Source organism: Choloepus didactylus, chromosome 1 (genome assembly GCF_015220235.1).
Source record: "Choloepus didactylus isolate mChoDid1 chromosome 1, mChoDid1.pri, whole genome shotgun sequence".
Taxonomy (NCBI): domain Eukaryota; kingdom Metazoa; phylum Chordata; class Mammalia; order Pilosa; family Megalonychidae; genus Choloepus; species Choloepus didactylus.
Genome location: NC_051307.1, coordinates 231,261,948 through 231,285,744, shown reverse-complemented (window position 1 = coordinate 231,285,744; position 23,797 = coordinate 231,261,948). Strand labels below are relative to the sequence as shown.

Below are 23,797 nucleotides of genomic sequence, written 5' to 3'. Positions count from 1 at the left end.
GAATAGGTGATGTGAGAAAAGAGAAAAAAGAAGCATCACAAGCAGAATTTAATGAAAACTTTTCTGATTTCCTATTATTTCCTGTGTTGTAAGAACTATTACAAAGCCTGAGAACACAAGTCTACTGGTTTTGAGAAACAGTGGTCCAGCAAAATATGTGAATTCTATGAGTAAAAATTCTTTATGAAAAGACATAAGTAGTAGTCATTGACTCACTGACTCATTTATTCATGGTAAATAAAAATTCATGCTTATCTTATTAGCTATTTGCTATTATTGTTATTTTAACTCATTTTTTTTTCCTAAATAAATCTCATTTCATAAGAGTCTACTGAATGTCAGGCATTTTGTTAGGCACTGGAGATGCAATGATACTAAGAGCAACATGGCCCCCTACCATTGTGGAGCTTGGAGTTTACTGAAAATTATAAGAATTAATCAAAGAAAAACACAAATAAGTGAAAAAAAATCAAAGCTGTTGAAAGTTCTAAGAAAGAGTGGTATTGGTCCAATGGAGGACTATAAGCAGGGATTTTTACCTAATCAAAATGAATAACAGTTAATTAGGTGAAAGGGGCAAGAGCAGGGGTTGAGAGCAAAAAGAAATTCTAGGAAGTGGAAATACCATGTTCAAAGGCACTCTGGTAAGATGGAACACAATTTGCAGGTGAAAGGGAATGATGTTTTATGGGTCTAGGACACTGAGTGGTACCAGATGAGTTGAGAGAGTAAGGTAAATTCCCCAAAACTTAAACATAGAATAATCCATAAAACCCAACAATTCCACTCCTGGGTACATATACAAAAGAAATGCAGCAAGGACAAACAGATACTTTTATACCAATGTTCATAGCAGCATTATTCACACTAGGCCAAAGGTGGAAACAACTCAAGTGTCCATTAACATATCAATGGATCAAGAAAACGTGATACATCCATCCAATGATTATTATAAACCCCTAAAAAGGAGTGAAATTCTGATACCTGCTACTACACGGATGAACCCTGAAATCATATGTTAAATGATATAAGCCAGACACAAAAGACAACTATTATATAATTCCACTTATATGAAATATCCAGAATAAGGAAATTCTTAGAGCAAATTCTTACAGGTTACCTGGGGCCGGGGTGGGAGGAGAATGAGGAGCTACTGGCTAGTAGATCTAGAACAATGAAAACATTTTGGTAATGGATGTTGGTGATGGTTGCACATACTGGACATGTAATTAACGCCACTAAATCACACACTTAAAATGCTTAAAATTAAAAACTTTGTTACAATTAAAAATAGATAAGACAAATAGATAAGACAAAATTATTGAGAAGAGTAGAAAAACAGAAAGTATGTGGGTGAAATGTGTTATATCTAATACAGGAGTGTTCACTGATAGAAGTATCTTTTCGACTAATTCTTGGTTCCTGCAACCTGGCCTTCATCTTCCTTTTTCTCCCCTCCTCTTCCTGGAACTCCTGTCCCCTACATGAAGGATACTACACCTGGTGTAGAGGTCATGGAGAACCTGTTCCCACTGTCAAGTTGCCAATGGGAATTGAAGATGTGCTTCCAACAAGCTGGGCCAATATTCTAAAAGCACTTCTCCAGGGAAGGGGACCTTCATTTTAAGACTGTACTCTTGATTCTTGATCAAGTACTACTGAATGCTACACTGTGGACCCACTGTGAGATGAACAGGCTACCATGGGTTGTGGAGGAGACCTATCTGCCACTTACATCAATATTCCTATATATATATATATAAAGAGCATCATGTCCTAACAACTAAATGGCAGAATTTCTAGGACAATAAATTTATTCACAACAGGTGATTGTCTGTACCTGACTAGAGACAGCAGTTTGGAGATGGCCAGAATTATCTGCTACCCAGAATTCTCCCATTTCTATGATTCTGGGGTGCTGAATGATAAGATGATACAGGTGGATCAAAAGGGTAAAGAGGAGTCCATTTAGGTGAATAAATTAAACATTGATCTTGGTAATGGAGATGTTTAAATCAATTTACCCTCCGGTATTAATATAGGTCTTCTGGACTAAATAGGGCTGGAATTGTCTTTACCTTGAAACGTAAGGTTACAGAAAATATCTACTTCTTTTATTACCACAGAGTTGTCTTAAATACAAATTCTAGAAAATATTCTAATGGAGTCACTTGTCATGATATCTTAAAATGTTTGTTCATCAGCTTGCCTGGGATGAGCTAATAGAAAATTCATGTTGATAATATTTTGTCTGCCTATTACAAGATATTCTTTTTATAAATAGGGGAAAAATTTGCAGGCAAACTAGTTTTTAATATTACAGTTCCATATTCTTGTATTTAGAATCTTTGGGTACTAAAATACACGAATGGAAATATATATTCAGATCTATTAAAAAAACGAAAACACACAAACACAACTATATTCTTTTCCTCCCTGCCTCCTTTCCTTCCGTATACATTTAACAAAAGTCTTCTGTGAACCCAGCATAGTACTCAGTGTTGGGGGATTCAGAGACCTCAATTAGTTCACCATCATGTGAGGGAAGCAGGAAAGTAAAGAAACAGTTGAAAAACCATGAGCCAAATGGTATAACAGAGATGTCTGCAAGGGGCTCAAGGGACTGAGAGAAATGCATGCTTTGTCTGAGGAAGAGGGTGAGACAGAGCAGGGAGCCCCTCAGCAGCTGGGGCAGACCCTGGGGCTGGGTACTGGAGACGCGGCAACCCAGGCAGTCAAGGGAAGAAGAGCATTCTGTGCAGAAAGAGAGGCTTTAGCAAAGGTCTAAAGGCACAAAAGAAAAACGTCAGGGAAGTACACATCACTTGGTTGCCTTAAACTTCATTGAGAATTCAGAGTTCGGAAAATCAGTTTTAGTAAGGAAGGCAAAAAACACCAACCAACCAACCAACCAACCAACCAACCAACAAACAAAAAAACTGCAGAAGTTCTGCTAAGTCCTCATTTTGGAAATTTTTAAAACCTGAACAATCTCTCTTTTCTAAATTGATCAATCAACCTTAACTGCCCCCAAAATTCTGGGAATGGAGTTTTCTGTGTTAATTTTTAATTATAGTTAACTATTCATTGAGCATCTTGGAGGTGAAAACTCTTTTTAAGCTTTAGTGCATATTTCCACCTTAGTGAAGTCAAGGTGATCATCTGAATTTGTTTTGATGGCTGATTTGGGATCTTGCAGTGTTTGCAGTTCTTGTCATAAAACAGCTATTATCTATCATTCATGCCACTTGAGTACTACCAAATAACTTAGAGTTCCCTAGACCAAACAGAGCATTATACAGAAGAAGAACGTGAGAAAATGAAGTAGGTCACCTCAAAAGTTACCTGGGGGATCAAGGCCACTAATAACCTTTTGACCCAGGATCTCCAGGGATAGTCAGCTCCCCTTGACCTGAATTCCAGCAATCTGTCCCTCTGATGTATCCACCTAGCCATGTCATAGGTATCTCTAACTTAACACGTCCAAAAAGAAATCTTCATTACCATCCTATCTTCTGTATTCCCAGGTGTGATCCTTTCCTAGCTACCCCATCTGATAAAAGAATGCTTTTTAAAAAATCAAAGGTATCCCTTCTCGACAAGTCTACAGTTATCCATTCCCTGCCACCAACCTAGTCTCAACCACCATTATTTATCACACGTGATACACTAGAATCTGTTTTCACTCTTGACTCCTAGCAATCCATTTACTACATAGCAGCCCAGAGTGGTCTTCTTAAAATATAAATAATATTTAAAACCAAAATCCAAATTTCATGTCCTGCAAAGCACAAGATAATTGGGTTCCAGCTCCCTCTTCTGCAAACTCACCCCCTTTTGCTTGCCATATTCCATCCTTGAGTAACTGGCCTTCCTTGAGTAACTCAAACACACCAAGCTTTCTCCCTCCTCCAGGCATCTGCAGATTCACTCTTTTCCCTCCACCAGGAATACTCTTTTACCAATCTTTACATGCCCACCTTCTTTTCGTTTTCTAGGTCTTGGCTTCAATGTTACCTTTGCTAAAAGACTGACCTGACAGACCGCCTTGCCCCCCAATATTGCTCCCTTGTTTGATGTTCTATCACAGCACCTTTCTTATTTCCTTTCAGCAGTAAGCACAATTGTGATTTTTTTTACCGGTTGGATGGTGGCTTGATTATCTGCTCTGTACAGTGATTTTATTTTTTTTTTGCAGAACTAAGCACAATATATAGAACACTGTAAACAATCAATAAATATTTTCTTGAATGAATTGATGAATTATAAATGTAGATCTATGCAAAGAGTAGTTGAAATCTTCTGACCCCAGAAGACACATATGAAAAGAAATAAAATCCTGATAATTATAACTTTGTATTTTCATTTCCAAGACGTGCTAATTTTTCTTAAAAATAAATGTACATACTTCATGAGAGCTAAAATGTAGAGTTCATGTGTATGATTATAAGGAAATATGCTTTGAAAAGTGATGACAATGTTTAGTACTAAGTTTTCAGAAAAATGCAGTAAAATTAGGAATTAACATCATTTAAATGATCACAGAAAGATGCTACTCACACAGCTTAATTTGAAAGCTGTGACTGGTCTTCTACAGTACCAACTACACTTCATCAAATACAGTAAGTGCAGAAAGAATCTTGGCCAATGTGTGCATCTTAGAATTTTTTGAACACTTCCCAATTTATAGATCCCCCTTCCAGACTTTATTTTCACTTATTCTTAGAACAACCCCATGAGCTATGTGAGGAAGATATTTCCTTCTTATTTTCCAGATGAAGAAATTGAAACTGAAAATGAGTAAGAATCTTGTTAAAGGTCATCTAATTAGGGAGAAGGCGGGACTAGAACCCAGCTGGTCTCTTTGCTAACTATTCCAATGGTCTTTCCACCATAAAACATTGTCTTCAAAGTACACTGCTTCATGTATAATAGGAGTCAAAAATAAAATGATTAAAGAAGCTAGACAGGTGAATAAGTGGGTTATGAAGCTGGGCTGGCAGTGTGGTATAGGAGAAAGCATTTCATCTAAAAGGGAAGGCTTAATAGGTTAGCACCATGCAGGAAGGCAGACCCAGAATTGCCAAAGGAAATCTGGGTCTACATGAAATTATCTGATTTCTAAACACTAACAATGATTTTGTTCTATTTTAAAAATTGGCACTGTTGACATCTAACCTGTCTGTGGTTTGATTTCTCCCTTGGGCTGAAAGTTTGCAACCTCTTTAATACCAAAGAACTAATTTTTTTCTGAAATTTTAAATAAATCCATTAGGTATTCTGAGCTTTTGGAAGCAAAGCTGCCTGAATCTTACAATGTGCTTAAAGAAGTCGGATCTGAAAAGAGGTTGTCATGACTTTGTGTTACATTTGCTACATAAAATATCCTCCTGGTTGAATATATGGATTTAATATTGCAGCATAACAAGATGACAAGATTATTACGTTCTGTTATAATGTATGGTCAGTTCGTAGACTTTAGTTAATTTGGCTGCAGGGAAAATAATTACAACTTAGACCTTGGTATGCTCCATATGGCTTTTTGACAACATAGACATTGCTCTTTACCTTGACTATACATTCCTGATTTCTACAGAGAAACTTTTTAGTATTTTGCCTTTTAGAAATCTTTTAGATGAGGGATAAGCAGCTTTTAAAAAATTACATGGCATTTTATATTAAAAATATATTACTCTTAAGATTTGTTTTAACTTTGGAGGCTTTTAAGAAATTAAAACATTTTATATGCAGACAGAGATGCATGCATAATACACCATACCCAACTGACTAATATTTTAACACTGAAGCTTTAGTAAGACACCAATCATAAGTTAAACTTTGTCACTTTTGTAGGAGTGGTAATGAACTCTTTCAATTTATGCATATGCAAACCTTCCTTTTGGTTGTTTATTCAGTTAAGATACATTTGTTGAGCAACTACTAGATGTAAAGTACTCTTCTGGATATGGTGGATGCAAGGAGAATAAAGGGCACGGTCCATCTCTCTCGATACTTATTTTCTAGATGAGTGAGACAGGAGATAGACAAATTAAATATATAATATATTATAGTATAATACAGTATAATATATAATAAATACAATACTACAATGTAGTATTGTGTCCTACTGTGAAGTATAGTATAATGTAACATAATGTAATATAATGTAGCATAATATTATAAAAGGCATTAGAAGGTTTTGGAGAAGAACATAAAGTTCATATAGACAAATCCAATATCCTGATTGTTATTACCAGGTATGAAATGAATATTAATTTCTCTCCTGTCTATTGACAGCAGCGTGTTGTAGGCTTTTCAAAATGGCTTTAGTTACAACTATGATGTAACGTGAATTATTAAGTGATTCCAAGCATGGCTCAAAATAACTAACTGAGCAATGACCTTGCAATTAGGAGTTGCTTTTAGAAACTTCTAAGGACTGTATTCACTTAAGAGTTAGAAGAATGGAAATAGCTCAGTATGAGTCTACGAGTCTAAATACAACAATAATTTAGGATGACAACACTTTTACTTTTACACAGATAAGGGAAATGATCTGGTTTAGAAGGTCAGTAGTATCTCCAATTATACTTCGCTGTCAATAAATATAGAAATTAATCTGCTTAAAGTTGGTTTGGGAGCTTTCATATCTACTGCACTTAAAAGTAGTAAAAGTTGTCTAAACTAATTATTGTTACTATCTACAACCTTTGAGAATACTTGAGTTTTGCTATATGTATATATCATTTGGAGAACAAATTCTGTTGGGATGACATTACTTCACAAGCTGAAAATTCATTCATGAAAAGATGCAGATTACCTCATTTTTGAATTAAAATTATTTAGTTCACCCAGGCTTTTATGAAATCACCTAAACTTTCATTATCTCAGAATTATGATCTTTCAAACTTCCCAATTAGTATTTTCTTCCAAGCACGGTACCTGGCCTTAGTCATTAATGCATGACTTTTCAAAGTGCCAGTGAAAAGTCAATCTACTTCTGGGGAAAAAAAAAAAAAATCAAAATAAAATTCATTAGAACTTATTCAATGCTTTCCATCTTGAAAGTGATTTACAAACATTAATTAATCACTGTCCAAGAACAGGACCCTACCCAATACAGCAATCAGTTCCAGAAATAACATGACAAACTTGCAAATATTTTAGCCCAGCATGCTTCATGATCTTGGGAGTGGATTGGGGGCTACACCATCAACAGAGTTAAACAATTTATTAAATCAGGATTCCTTTTCTTTCTCCTTTAGCTGCAACTTGCTACTCTTAAGTAAAGTATCATAGACTTTGCTTCTCTCCTGAGCTTTACCCTGAACAAAGTAAGTATTTCCCAAGATATGCTTAACCAGATTTTAAAGTATATGTTTTAAAAATGGGAACATAATTTAGTATTTCTGATGTTTTCTCAAAAACTGCTATACTGCTATATTTTTATTTGTTCCAAGAATATATTATTTGCCACTAAAACCTGTGTTTTAGTTTAGTTTATTATTTTAGCAGGCTTATAAAAGAAAGAGCCTTGTTTTCCTAAGGAAACTAAGGGAAAACAAATTACCTAAATAAAATTGGCTGTATAAATCAGTCCAGAAATCAAATATGTGAGTTAAGCCTCATTCTCTCTGTCCAGGACTGTACCAGACACTACTAAGAACAGGAATTATTTTGCTATGCGAAGACATGAAAAAATGCATAACAGCTATATATAACTACATATAATTTCATGAAAGAAGGAATTTTTAAAATGGAAAAGTAGAAAGCAAATGATCCCCAAATTAAAAAAAAAATGAAAAATAAATCAAATTTTGATATGTTACTTTCATAATTATCTTATTTACATCCGTGGCTTATGATAAAATTTAGACTAGATTTCTTATACCTGGGGTCTGATTTATGTATACATACAATTCCAAGGAATTCAGAACTTTGGTCTTCAAAGGGTTCCATAGTAACTTGATTTAGCCACCCAAACTTTAGGTCAACAGACTTAGAGGCAAACGTATTAACTTGCTGGCACTGAAATGAAAGTACAAAAGAAAGATCAACTATACAGTGGTGGTTTTCAGACTTTTGGTTTTCCAGAAGAGAAATACTTCAAATAATAATAATGAACTGTTGATATAAAGTAACCAACTATTTTGCCAAGTAAAAATACTTTAAAATAACACATAAATTGTCATTCATTCTAACCATTGTTTCATGAAGGATGAATGTTTCATTGCCAAAAGCAGAAGAGACAATCTACCACATATTTCACAAATTATTCATTAGGAAAAGCTCACCTCATTGTCTGAACTTTTCTTATTTTTTCATTGAAAAATGAAAATTTATCACAGTTTTTCACTTGGGAACCACTGCAATCTACCCCTATTCTCAAATTTGTCAGAATCTCTGAGGGTTCTGCCTAGTTTGGGAAAGGATATTCAATTTACCTATTGCTTTAGTAGCGTACACTCCAGTAAAGGAAACTCAACATAATTGGGAAAGATTTGCATGGTGTATGTGGGTTGCTAAGGGTTATGAAATGCTATCTTGTACTAAAAGTAGTCATACTATGATGCTTAACATAGAATTGCAGGGCATTAAAGAAACCCGGCAACCTTGTAATCTCAACATTTTATTCTACAGATGAATAATCTGAGAAGAATATTCATGTCACTCCATTTCAAAACCTGACAGAATTGGAGTTGAATTACAAAACCACCAAAAAAAAGGTTGAGTTCAATAGGGATCTGATTACTAAATTCCAGAATTCTAGAACTAGGAAGCTCTGTTAAATTAAATATGGAGTTCTATAGCAAAGAAAATCACAATTATGGCACATAGGAAGTGTATAACATCTGAGATTTCCAAGATAAGGTACAAACTCCTAATATAAATAAGCTTTAAACTAAGATTCACTTATTGGGATAATAATTATGTTGCTGCATTTGGAAGTTAAGTAGGTTCCAGGTCACCCCTCACTGTTAGCTTTTGCTATTAAAGATTGCAGACATGCTTTCTTATAAGCCACTCTATAAGGTATAGTTAAATGGAGTACTGAGCTGGAAGGATTATAGTGTGACCATCAGGGGAATTTTTTTAAAAAAATGAATCTTACTTGGAAGTTATCATTATCTGGACATTAACAGCCTACAAGGGTCATATATCCCAACGTGCTATCTCCAAACCCTTAACCAACGTTTCATATATGGTTGTTTCCAGGCACAATCATATCCCTCACACCCCTTTCCTATAAGAAGTATGGAAATGAGTTATCATGTTTATAACAGTAATCCATTCAGTCTATAAAGGGATTCACTGGAAATCCCTCCTGAATGTTAGCTGAGAATGTGTGCTATACAGAATATTTTCCTGAAATGAACTGATGGAATTCCCATTGGTTTCATTCTTAGGTGGACTACTCTTTTTTCTTAAAGTTGTTTTTTTTCTTTTTTTTAATTTGACATAATTACACCCTGAATCTGTCTTCAAAACATGTTTGACACGTAAAGAAGTATAGTAACATATTTCATTAGGGGTTTAATTCATAGAAACAGTTCCATTTATCGATGATTTATAATGTTCTGCGTATCACACTAAATGTTTTATGTACATTATGTCCTTTAATCTTGATATTAGGGATACAGGGATATTAAAAGATTTGTCCAAGTTCTCAATATGTTTAGTAGAGAAGAAAACCAAAACACATTCTGCTCATTACTAATGTCACATTATGTTCCTAAAAATTTAGTATGAATTGATCTTTATGAATGAAAATATAAATAACATCCCATCTTGAGTAATGCAAACTTCAATACTAGTGCAATCATGGACCAAAGTGCATCCAACAAACATATAAGGGTTACCGTTAAGAGCTGACAGCTTTTGGACTTGTGCACAAAATGACTGTATATCTAATTCACTTGATCAGTGGAAATAAAAGTCACAGCATATATTTAACCCTCAGACTCCACTGTGGGGAGGAGGACACAAATCTTGTCTTGTACAAGTTGAAGAAACCAGAAAGAACATATACCAGCACTGGTATCTCTGATCAATGCAGATGTGTTTTGAACCGGTGGCTGTTAACATGAGTGTGGCAAACAGAATATGCCTTTGCTTATTTGTTTTGCTCCATGAAAGCACAGCCAGATCTTAATGCATTGGGGAGACTAAGGCTCATTAATTTACACCGAGTGCTTGATAACAATAGCCGGACAAGGAGCAGTTTTTGAACAACGTAAAGTAACTGTCCATCTGCTACTGATGATGTTAGGTATCTCAAACAGCTCTAAAATTCTTTAGAAATGAGAAGAACAAAACATAATTGTTAATTTGAGGGCATGAAGCTAGTTTGAATATTTTCAACAAAGTTAAGACGTTGCAGCATGTAAAGAAACTAGTGTGACCGTTTCTCACTCCTACCTCCGCAGGACATGAAACCTGATGGGCTGGGAGCCCGAGTAGACTGATGACAGGGTCAAACTCCTCAAGGCTGTTTGTGAAAGAAATGGATGGCTCATAGAAGGACACTGGCCTGGCCATTAACCTTATCATCTACCAGACTGTGCAAACTCAGTAAGTGGGACCACTGACTGAACAATCAGTCCACAAAAATCTTTGCAAGCTCTGGAAAATAGAAGATTAATTATAGTTGCAGAGAAGATTGACAACAAATATTTTGACCAAAATGTAGGAACCCCGGTCAAAGAGTTCTGCTCCCAGATTTCCTTATTGTATAAAAATAAGGCCACTTATGTTGCTAACAATTCATGATAATTACCTGACTTGCTTGTGTACCTTTTTCAGTAGGACAGTATGGAGTATTTTAGAAAATTGAGCTTGGCTATGAAAGCTTGCTCACTGTATAGCAGAGTTGTTAGGAGATTACTTTAGGAGGGTGTTCATTTCCCTTTTTTTTTTTTTTTTCTTTACCATGAAGCACGTTTGAGATATTACTGGACCTCCTAGAAAAGTGAGTTAAGAAGAATACCATGCATATTTATATATTATTGGGTACAAATGTTAACTGTTGCAACTTGATTTGGAGACTTTAAAACACACCATGCTTAGGGGTAACTTATATTTTCAAAGAATCAAAATTATAAACAAATAATTACATTTTATTTCCAAGGAGAGTGAAATTTTTTAATACTGAAGTAACTTGCCTGGAGCACATAAAAATGCACGTCTTAGCTATGGTAACTGTGAAACTATTTCATATTTATCATCATCATCAAGGGGAGTTATTTATACCCCCATATAAGCTACTTAAAAGACATCATACTTACAAATCCACAGATTAATTTGGCACCTTTTGAACGTATGGAAGTGTTGTGTGAACTCTAAAATTCAAGTGTTTCAAATCTTTTTATTAATGTTCCATAGATATTTACAAGATCTTAATAATATACATTTTTTCTTCTTTCACACATATCTGTGTTATGAATATGTCTTGTGACTGGTGGCTAGAGAGCTTATTTACAGAGTGATCTACTTTCAAAAAAACCACAAAGATTTATGGTTTTATTTATTGTATAAGTGATTGAATAGCAAAACAGTAGAAAATCACAATTGACAGAAAACTGATGCTAGATTCTAAGTCTTGAATTCCTCTGGAACTCAAACCTGCAAAATATAAAGATAAAAAAAAATATCTTTAGAAAAAGTGAAATAAGTTGTTAAATTAATTCTTTAAGACCCTAAATGTATACTCTTATTTAATAACATATTTTATTACACTTTTTTCCACTGATATTATAGTCAATTTTAGGAAGTGTCTTTACCCTTTATTCTAGGAAGACTGTTTTAAAGGCAAAAAATATAAAAGAAAAATGACTAAACTGACCAAGATGGTCTAAAAAGGAAGATTAGGATTAGGTAATTTGGGGTGGCAATTGACTTTCATATAGACAGATTCAGCCAGATGACTGAGTGATTTTTCTAAAACAGAAATATTAAATTATTACTGCATGCTAACTCTGATTGATGTTAGTTGCTTAGAATATTGTATTGAGACGGAGTCAGAAGTTGTAACTCAACTCAAGTATGAATGTCATGATAGATTAGTGATGTCTGACATTAATATGGGAATGGAGGTATATGTACTTGTGCTTGATATTTGTCTTCCTTGCTTTAAGAGGTCCATAGGTATCCAAGATAAAACTTTCTGATTTTTATGCCAATAGAATGAATCAAGAAGTTATGCACCAATGACATAGAGGATTTTTTGGGTTTGAGTTTCAAATAAAGAAACATAAAACTGTATGTGATGTGTAAGTATGTTGCAAATTAGAGAGATTATTTCAAGAAAAATTGGCTCATCACTTCTTGCTCAAAATTGACAATGGAAAAATAGACTTTTTATTTTTTCACCCAACATTGAAACAAGGGACTGGAAAGTTCCATAGAATCCCAATTTCATACTGCATGAGTCTAGATTCAACATCTGCAATAGCAATATGACTCCACTTACTTGACATTTTTGGAATCCTAATTTCCTCACTGCTGCTTCCATCCCCACCATCACTGACTGTTTTTATTTCAATCAAATAATCTTCTTCAAATGGAACCAGAAGCTCAGCTGATGTATTGTTTGTTTCCAAAATATGAGTTTTACTTTGTCTGTTTTGCCGGTACAGAATCTGAACAAAATGGTGAATCAAGTTAACATGTATATGCTGTTTCCGTAAGGTTCAGAAGACGCTACGGAACATTTAAGACATTATCATTATAAACGCTGTGCTCCTCAGGTTGAAATATCCAGGTGATGCCTTTTCTTTAAATTTAGTTGTTATTGTTAAGAAAAAGATTTCACTTTTTGGCTAATGAAATAAGAGTAGATTTATCTATATTAATTTAATAGCTTGAGGGTATTATCTTCAGAGCCTGCTGTGCAAAGCCACTGTTTAGTTTGGACCCATTTCAAATATCTGAAGCTATGCATCTGTCAAGAGATGATGTCCATTAACATTGATGGAAACAATTTGTTATATGTACTTGACTATACTTTTTAAAAAATTTTTTATGGTGTTAAAACATCACATTTTACTACATCCCAAGTTTTATAAATTCTATTTGAATATATACCATAACATCACTCTCTTCTCACATCTACTACCCACATACACTGCCACCATTCGATGGGGAGAGGTGTCACTTGAAAGAAAAAAATCATAATGTAGAATTTTATTTATTGATGCTCCATGACATATTGCTGGGGTTTGAGAACATAAAACTTTTTCAACTAAGAATTCAAAGGCAAAAATTCGAAATATTTTCAAAACTATTTTTTAAAAAATATTCCTGAGGGGAGATCTAAGATGATGACATAGAGAGGAGTGGAAACTAGTTAGTCCCCCTGGAACAACTAAGAAGCAACCAGGAACAGTGAGAAAATAATCCGGAATAACTGTTGGGGGAAAAATGTGACCGTCCACTCATCATACACCAAACTGAACTGGGATAAATGCCCGATATCAAAGCATAAAAGCTGTAAGTAAAAACTGTGGATCCAACCAGGAGCCCCCTCCCCCCATGGCCGGAGCTGCAAATATAGCACAGCTGAGCTCCAAGTAGGGTTTTAATTAACAAGTATGGACTGTTCCATACAAATCCCCAACAACAGACAGAGGCTCTGGGTGAAGACTGACCTTGGAGAGCCAGACTGGCCCTGAAAGGGGCTTTCTGTTCCTGTTTTGGCTCAATGGAGAAAGCCTCAGCCATTTTCAGTTCCCAGCTCTCTGACCCAGACAAGGATGGAGATAGCACAGGCAGAGAGAGACCACTGAAATGTTAATGACCTCTCCCTAGGGGGTTTATCTTCCCTAAGAGGAAAGGGGTGGGGCCCAGCTCTATTACCCACCTTCCATTCAGAACCAGACCCCAGAACCTGGGGGAAGACAGCCATGGGCCACACCTCCTTACACCAGTCTGGAACTACAGGCTGACAGGCACCACCCGCTGGGCAAAAAAGCACAGTGACCTGAGGCCTCACAGGGGGTACCAATTTTCTAAGACACCCTCAGGGAAACCGGATACTGAATAGTTCTTCCTTCTGGGTCTGTAGCCTGTTTTGAACTGGGAAAACCTGATTGGGGTAACCAAGGAAATCAGATGGCTAGACAACACAAAACTACAACCTACACTAAGAGAAACAAAGTTATGGCCCAGTCAAAGGAACAAACTTACACTTCAACTGAGATACAGGGACTTAAACAACTAATACTAAGTCAATTCAAAAAGCTTAGGGAGGATATGGCAAAAGAGATGGGCCGAATAATGAAAACACTGGGCGTACATAAGGTAGAAATTGAAAGTTAGAGAAATCTACTGGCAGAATCTATGGAAATGAAAGGCACAACACAAGAGATGAAAGACATAATGGAAACATACAACAGCAGATCTCAAGAAGCAGAAGAAAACACTCAGGAACTGGAGAACAAGACACCTGAAAGCCTACATACAAAAGAACAAATAGAGAAAAGAATGGAAAAATATGAGCAACGTCTCCAGGAACTTAAGGGACAAAATGAAAATCCAGAATGTACGTGTCATTGGTGTCCCCGAAGGAAAAGAGAAGGGAAAAAGGGCAGAAGCAATAATAGAAGAAATAATCAATGAAAATTTCCCATCTCATATGAAAGACATAAAATTATGGATCCAAGAAGTACAGCGTACCCCAAAAAGAATAAATCTGAATAGGCCCACATCAAGAAACTTAATAATCAGATTATTAAACATCAAAGATAAAGAGAATCCTGAAAGCAGCAAGAGAAAAGTTATCCATGACATACAAAGGAAGCTTGATAAGACTATGTACAGATTTCTCAACAGAAACCATGGAGGCAAGAAGGAAGTGGGGTGATACATTTAAAATACTGAAAGAGAAAAACCACCAACCAAGAATCCTATGTCCAGCAAAACTGTCCTTCAAATTTGAGAGAGAGCTTAAAATATTCTCAAACAAAAAGACAATGACAGAGTTTGTGAACAAGATACCTTCTCTACAGGAAACGCTAAAGGAAGCACTGCAGATAGAAAGGAAAAGACAAGAGTAAGAGGTTTGGAACACAATTTTGGGAGACAGTAGCACACCAATGTAAGTACACTGAACAAAGATGACTGTGAGTATGGTTGAAAGAGGAAGGGTGGGACCATGTGGGACACCAGAACAAAAGATGAAGGATAAAGACTGGGACTGTGTAACTCAGGGAAACCTAAGGTGCTCAATGATTGTAATAAACGGTACAAATACATTTTTACATGAGGTAGAACAAATGAATATCAACATTGCAAGGTGTTAAGAATAGGGTGGGATTGGGGAGAAAATACAATCAATGCAAACTAGAGACTATAATTAACGGAAACATTGTATTACGCATCCTTTAATATAACAAAGGCAATATACCAAAGTTAAATACATATGGGGGGTGGGGTGGGGAATAGGGGAAGGGTATGGGACTCCTGGCATTGGTGATGTTGTCTGACTCTTTATCCTACTTTAGGTTAATGTTATCTTTCCTTTTGTTGTCTTCTAGCTGTCATGTTTTTGTTGTTGTATTTCTCTCTTTCTTTTTTCTTTTGTCTCTCTGCCTTCTTTGACTCTTCCTCCTCTTTGGGGAAGAAATGGAGATGTCCTTATATAGATAGTGGTGATGGTGCTGAATACATAAATACGTGACTATACAGGGAACCAACAATTGTTTACTTAGAATGGAATGTACAGTGTGTGAACAAAAACATTTTAAAAGAAAGGGGTTGATGAAGAAATCTTGAGGGCACTATATAGAGTGAAACAAGACAGACACATAAAGGCAAATATTGCAGGGTCTCACTGATATGAACTAATTATAATATGTAAACTTATAGACATGAAATATAAGTAACCAGGATATAGAATGAGACTAAAAAGGGAGAGTGTTTGCTTATTATGAGCAGAATGTTCAACTAGGGTGAACTTAGACATTAGGAAATGGACAGGGGTGATGATAGCAGGTTGTGAGAATAATTAACAGGGCTGAAAGGTGTGTGAAGGTAGAGGAAAGGGTAAGCTCAGAGTCACGTATGTCACCAAAAGGGAAGCTGGAGGTTAAAAGATGGGAATGTATAAAACAGTGAATCTTGTGGTAGAAAATGTCCATGATTAACTATACAAATATTAGAAATCTCTCTCAGGAACTAGAACAAATGTATGACGTTATAACTAGAAGTTAATAATAGAGAGGTATATAAGAAAAAATATATACCTATTGCAAACTATATCCTACAGTTAGTAGTATTTTAACATTCTTTCATCAACAGTAACAAATGTACTATACCAAAACCATGAATCAATAATGGGGGGGCGTGGTGGTGGTGGTGGTGGTGGTGGTGGTTAGGGGTATGGGAGGATTTGAGTCTCCTTTTTTTAGTCTTTATTTCTTTTCTGGAGTAATGAAAGTGTTCTAAAAATTGAAAAAAAATTAACTGTGGTGATGGATGCACAGCTGTATGATGGTTATCGTGGACAATTAATTGTATGCTTTGGATCTTTGGATAGTTGCACGGTATGTGAACAATCTCAAGAAAAAAATATATATAAATTCAAATGCTGCAAACATAAAGGGAAAAATAGAGCAAAATACAAGAGAGATAAACTGGACAAAGTTTTCAAATTGCATAGAGAAACATAATCAAAATGATGTTTGATCTAATAAATATATAAAATCTAGATGCTTTAAAAAAATTCCTATGTTTCCATACACATAAAATTTATTTTCTATTTGGATGTGACATTTCTGGTTCCTTGGTAACCTAATTGATATTATTAGAAGGAAAACTATATACTCACCTTGTAGCCCAATACTTCAGACTCATTTTCCATGGTTTTTACATGCTCCCAGTTCAAGCATAATTTAGAATTTGTCAACTTCCAGGCAATGTTTGCTGGTGGTTGGCTTGGAGCTTTAAAAAGATAATCATAAGATCCAAATGAATATTAATTAGTTCTGTATGAACCATAAAATGAAAAGGAAAAAATAAGACCTAGATGATTAGCATTAGAAGGACCTAAAATATTTTTGATGTCATTTGAAATATCATATTAATTCTAATCAGGGTAAGCAAATTCATTCAAATTCTGGTCACTTGGGAATGTCTTCTTGACAAAATTATGGATGAATAATTGTTTATTGCATGCCCAGTATTAATTTACTAATCATTGCTGCTAAGTTTGTTTACCTTACAACATATAAATGGAGGGCCTCATTATCTAGTATTTGATTTGGTCATCAATCAATCAGCACAACAAGCAAATTCAGGCTGTAAACCTTTTTATATATATATACATACATACATCCATACATATATCAACCAGAGGTGTTTTTTCCAAATTATCTTTCATTTTTTAACCTTATATTAATTAGGACTCCTTAGCTATAAGTAACACAAGCAACTTAAGAACAGTTTTGAGAATATTTAGCATTTTTGCCTTCAAATTCCTAGTTTTAAAAGTTTCATATTCTTAAGCTCAACAATATTTCATGGAGCATGACATGGGGCAAAATAGATTTTTAAAGACATTGGGAGTGTGATGGTTAGGTTCATGTGTCAACTTGGCCAGGTGATATTGTCCAGGTGTCTGGTCAAGCAAGCAATGGCCTAACCATTACTGCAAAGACATTTGTGGCTGGGGAATAAACCAGAAGCCTGGTTTACTAAATCATTAGTCAATTGATTGCATCTCTAGCTGATTACATCAATGAAGGGCTTGCCTTCCACAGTGAGAGAATTCAATCAGCTGGATTTAATCCAATCAGTTGAAGACTTAAAGGAGAAGAGAGATAACTTTCACTTCTTCAGTCAGCCAGCCTCTCCTGGGGAGTTCATCAAAGACCTTCATTGGAGTTGCCAACTTGCTGCCTGCCCTACAGAATTTGGACTTGTGCATCCTGCCCTATGGAATGTGGACTCATATATCCCCACAGTTGTGTGAGACACTTTTATAAAATCTCATATTTACAGATAGCTTCTGTTGGTTCTGTTTCCCTAGAGAACCCTATTACAGGGAGTCTCTTAGAACTTGTGGCAGAATGCAGCAGAGCCTCAGGAGGGACAAAAGAAAAAATGTAAAAAATCTAAGAATTCCCCCACTCTGCTTCTCATGATGGTGCCTGCTGCTTGCTCATGTTGCTATGGACCACCTTTTTGTTGTTCTCAGTGTACATGGCAGAAAACAGGACAGTTCACTATACCTGACATTTTAAAGCTCCTCCAGTTCAGAGACAGCCTAGATTAGAATTCCCAGGAGAAAACTGATGACTATCTTAATTTAGTCATATGTCTATCCTTGCCCAATCAACAATGAATGCATAGTGAGAAAGGTGTATGACGTTCAATGTAACTGCTAGGAACCCAGGGAAGGGGAAATAATTACACGCTGGGTGAACATCCCAACCTGACTTTTAGTTTCCTGAAGTCAGTGCTGCCAGGGAAGAATGTGTGTGAACTGAGGAAAAAGGGGTTTAGACTCAGCCTTCTAAAATAATGGGTCTAATCCATCTAGAGAATTTTGCATACAAGGAAACTGGAGTCCAGGTTGGAAAGTCATGTATGCAAAGTCTTGTAACTAATGAATGGGTGAGATGGTTAGAATCTTGGTCTACTGTTTTCCAGTCTAGTATTTCTCCATGACATCATGCTGCTTCTCAAAGATTTGAGTCCATATGATTTTTTTTGATATTTTAGAAACTGGAGAGATTAAAAGTAATTCAGCTGGAAAGTAAAGACATAGGTGAAACTGCACAGCAAGAAGTGTTTGACCTTCATTTGAATTTGTGAGGTTGAATGAAAATAGTATTTAACTCATTACACTGATAGATTGGAAATGATTTTTTTCAGAGCCCTGATTCAACTGTTTAATCTCTGTTATGTCACTAGATGATTCATATCTTGCTGAGTCCAGAGTGTCTTGCACTGCATCACCATGCATTCCCTTGCCTCCCCAAACTCATTGGGATATTACTATTGTTTACCCAGCCACTTACACCACAGTTGAGACATGGCAGAGAGACAAATCATGTCACCTCTGTGTTCCCATAGGGCTCAGCTCATATTTTATGATGGATTTATCATATTGAATTACAGCTATTGGCTATGGGTGTGTGTATGTTTCTTGTGTGTATGGGCTGTGCTTGGTTGAACTCTTAATTAACAATCTCTAGCACACTGCCTGCCACATGAGAAGCAGGCAATTCATTTTTGTTGGATAAATGACTATGCAGATTAGGATGGCTGAAGAAAAACTGCTTGGGATCCTGTGTTATTTGCTCAGGTCATATCGATTAGGTGTAGGGCTGCAGGCAGATCCATGGGTGACATATCATGGCCAATCCATTCATTATGCTGCCTAACAATTAAAGCCAATCGTCATTCCCAAACCCACAGCAATCTATGTGGAGTTTTCAGATGGACAGTTGGATTGGATATGCCCTAGCACATTTCTTGATGTGCCAGTTTGAATGTATTGTGTCCCCCAAGCACCATTATCTTTGATGTAGCCTTGTGGGGCAGACGTTTTGATGCTAATTAGATTTGCTTGGAATTTGCCCCACCCAGCTGTGGGTGATGACTCTGATGAGCTATTCCCATGGAGGCATGGCCCCACCCATTCAGGGTGGGCCTTGATCAGTGGAGCCATATAAATGAGCTGACTCAAAGAGAAGGAACTCAGTGCAGCTGTGAGTGACATTTTGAAGAGGAGCAAGCTTGCTAGAGAGGAACGTCCTGGGAGAAAGCCATTTTGAAACCAGAACTTTGGAGCAGACGCCAGCCACGTGCCTTCCCAGCTAAAAGAGGTTTTCTGGACGCCTTTGGCCATCCTCCAATGAAGGTACCCAATTACTGATGTGTTACCTTGGACGCTTTATGGCCTTAAGACTGTAACTGCGTAGCCAAATAAACCCCCTTTTTATAAAAGCCAATCCGTCTCTGGTGTTTTGCATTCTGCAGCATTAGAAAACTAGAACACTTGACAATATAAACCCAACCATAATTAAAAGGCTAGAGGATTTTGAGTTCAGTAAGCACCCACACGCTTGCCAATAAATGTATTTCTTAAGAACTGGATGGCAATAATGGTTTGTAACTATTCTTCAACATATCCCAAAGTGCCTTTCCTAATAGTTTTCTCAGCTATACAAAAGAAACTACTAACGTTCTCACGAGACGCCAAAATTTTAATAACTTTAGATGCATTTTTTGATCTCTGTGTCTAAAACTAAGCACTAACATTAGCAACATCATACAATCAATACACAGAAAATATAAATTCACTCTTTTGCTTTCACTGGCATAGATGGATTCAGAAGGTTGCATCTTGTGTGTCTGCTCATCCTCCTTCCTTTCTTCCTACCCCCTCTCTCTCTCTTTTCTCTCTCTTCATTGATTAAGCACCAGGCTTGTAGACAGAACTTTCTTCCAACTGTGTGGATGAGAAGTTTGTGTCCTTAAGTATGATACTTAATGTTTATATGTGTTTCCTCATCTACCAAAGCAGAAGTAAAATATTTCATGGACATATAATGAGAGGAGTTCTATGAAAAATTGAAACTCAAGTATCTTGGGAGGAATAACAAATTTTTGGCTTTACATTTCTTGGTATCTGTCTTTTGACCACTTCACTCAAGCTTGGGGGAGGTGGGTAGAAAGAGTTGGACTTTGATGTCAGAGAGACTTGAATGTGTATTCAGTCTCTTCCATGAGCAATGGTTTCCTCATTTTGAAGCGTGACTTTTATAGGACCTGGTTTATGGGATTTTTAGTGTACATGAAATAAAATATGAAAAGTTTCTTACTTGGTTAGTCATACCTATTAAAAAGTTAATTAACTATTAATTCTCTCCTGAGAGGAGCAGTTCTTCACTGTAGTGGTATGACATAATCAATTTTTCAATTGTGTTGCAAGTGGTTTCTTACTAATAATATAATTCTGAAGTTTGCCAATGATTTAGCATATATTTAAAATCATCCTTTATGATATCTCTTTTACTTGAGTTCTTTAGGTGCTTTTTAAAAGGGAGATACAGTGATGGAGTCTTGGCTAATTACCTGGGAGCTTCTCAAATCTTTAGACTCTCTTATCTTTGTTCATGGGTATGTATCCAATGTTAATGCTCTATGTCTGGCATTGAAAGAAAAAACAGTTTCTGAAAACTGGTTTAGAAGGCCACCACCTTAATCTGAATGTTGCTAACAGCTCTCGTTTCATGAGTTTGATGCGGTTAATTGCGCTGAATTTCAAATACCTATGATGAAATTGAAATTTTTATTATTTTAAGAAATCAAAACACTGTTACAGGGATAATACGAAACACATGCCATTGTGTTTGTACCTAATTGGTCAATGGAAAACTCAACAAATAAGAACTTTTACAATTTTTTTAATGTTCCCAATTTCCAGAGACTAAATCCTTTTCTATTAATCAAATGACAGAGCAACATTAAACTAGCCTCCAAGCTCTAATGGCTTCCCTGTGATCAATTTTTCCGTAGATGGCATTTATATTCAACTGTATTCACACTGTGAACTCAGTTCAAAAACAACTTCTTATGTTGCACTTCTAAGTAACAGCATGGGGTTGACATTTGGGCAAGAAAGAAAGAACATAAGTGCAAGATGAAATAAAAGTTTAATGCTTCCTTTATGTCTAAATATGGATTGATTGCATATTTACAGCAAGAAAGATTCTAGTACAGAGTGCTAGTCAATATCAGAGGCCAAATTGAACCAAAATTTGCAAACACTGTTACTGTGTCTGATTATTGCTCTCTACATAAGCAGGGGTCCTCCCCTCTTTTGGAAATGATGTAAATATTTTTCACTATTTAGTTGTAAATCTAAATTCCATTTAAGTGATATCTTCTGGATCAGTAGTACACCTTCGCTGTCTTTGGGAAACACACGATTTCCACTATGCTACACTACTTACAGTTGAACCACAGATATTTATTTAAAAAAAAACAACAACACTATTTTCATCAACAACAGCAATAACAATACACTTCCAAAGCTTTGCATATGCTGTTCTATCTGTTTTGAGGTCGCTTTCCCACAAGCTCCTTTTTATCATTTTGTCATATAAAAGAAACTACCAAACTAATTTCCATAGTGACTACACCATTTTACAATCCCACCAACAATATGTAAGGGTTCCAATTTCTCTGAATCCTCATCAACACTTGTTACTTTCTGTTTTCTCCTTATTATTTTTTTAAATAACAGCTATCCTAGTGGGTGTGAAGTTATAATTCATTGTGGTTTTGATTTGCATTTCCCTAAGACCAATGATGCTGAACATATTTTCATGTGCTTATTGGCCATTTGTAGATTATTTCTGGAAAAATGTCTATTAGAGTCTTTTACCCATTTTTAATTGAGTTGTCTTTTCGTTAGGTTGTAGCAGTTCTTTATATATTCTGGATATTAAACCCTTATCAGATATATGTTTAGCAGTTATTTTCTCCCATTCTGTAGCTTGTCTTCTCACTTTCTTGATAATGCCCTTTGATGTACAAATGTTTTTAATTTTGATGAAGTCCATTTTATCTATTTTTATTTTGTTGCTTATGCTTTGGTATCATATCTAAGAAATCACTGCCAAATCCAAGGTGATGAAGGTTCCCCCTGTACTTTCTTCTAAGATTTTTATGGTTTTAACTTACATTTAGGTCCTTGATCCATTTAGAGTTAATGTTTGTATACGGTGTGAAGTAGGGGATCCACCTTCACTCTCTTGCATGTGATATCCAGTTTTCCCAGCACCATCTGTTGAATATACTTTTCTTTCCCCAAATAATGTAATGGGCACTCTTGCCAAAAATCGGTTGACCATAGATATTTGGATGTATTTCTAAATTTTAAATTCTTTTCCATTGGTTTATATGTCTAGCTTCATGCCAGTAGCACACTGTTTTGATTACTGTGGAACTGTATTAATTTCCGAAATTGGGAAGGTGAGACCTCCAATTTGGTTCTTCTCTTTCAATATTGATATGGCTATTCAGACCCCTTATGATTCCACATGAATTTGAGAATCAGCTTTTCCATTTATGCATAAAATGCTGCTAGGATTTTCATAGGTATTGTATTGAATCTGCAGTAGACTGCATTATACATCCTGCCATTAGGCATATTCTTAATCTGTTTTCCTATGTATATAAATAGGATCTTTTTAAGATATGATTATTAGGTAAGGTGTGGCCAAACTGAATGATGGTGGCTCACAATCCACATGAATGGAAGCCATTTAAAAGAGAAGAATCAGAAGCCAGAGTCAGAGACTGTCTCACAGGAGGAAGCCAGAAGTCAGCAAAACTCAGAAAAGCACATGCAAGAGACATATCATCATGTGATGGGAAGCAGAGAGGCAAAGCCAAGCAAACCCAAGGATTGTGGCAAGAAAGCACCACAATGCTACAGACTTCAGGAAGAAAGCACTGACTTGCTAATTAAGCACTTGATTTTGGACTTCTGCATCAGAAACTGTGAGCAAAGAAATGCTTGTTGTTTAAGCCAACTTGCATGCTATTTGTCATAGCACAGCCACTTTGGGTAGTATTGACATCTTAACAATATTAAGTCCTCCTATGGAACATGGGATGTCTTGCCATTTATTTAGTTCTTTAATTTGTTTCAGCAGTGTTTTGTAGTTATCAGCATACAAGTCCTTCACCTCCTTAGTTAGATTTACTTCTAGGTATTTTATTCTTTTAGGAGCTATTGTGAATGTAATTTTTTCAATTTCCATTTTAGATTGATTTTTTT

At 35.8% G+C, this 23,797-nt stretch overlaps 1 protein-coding gene across 1 annotated transcript in view; it reads right to left on the bottom strand.

The window, feature by feature from the left end:
* Positions 1-11,128: 11,128 nt before the first annotated feature.
* LOC119507338 (contactin-6-like) overlaps positions 11,129-23,797 on the bottom strand; it is a 572,510-nt gene continuing 559,841 nt past the window's right edge. The window contains 4 exon segments of the mRNA XM_037800513.1: positions 11,129-11,560; positions 11,562-11,622; positions 12,470-12,638; positions 16,826-16,938. Of these exon segments, the coding sequence (XP_037656441.1) occupies positions 11,521-11,560; positions 11,562-11,622; positions 12,470-12,638; positions 16,826-16,938 (383 nt within the window). The 3' untranslated portion in view covers positions 11,129-11,520.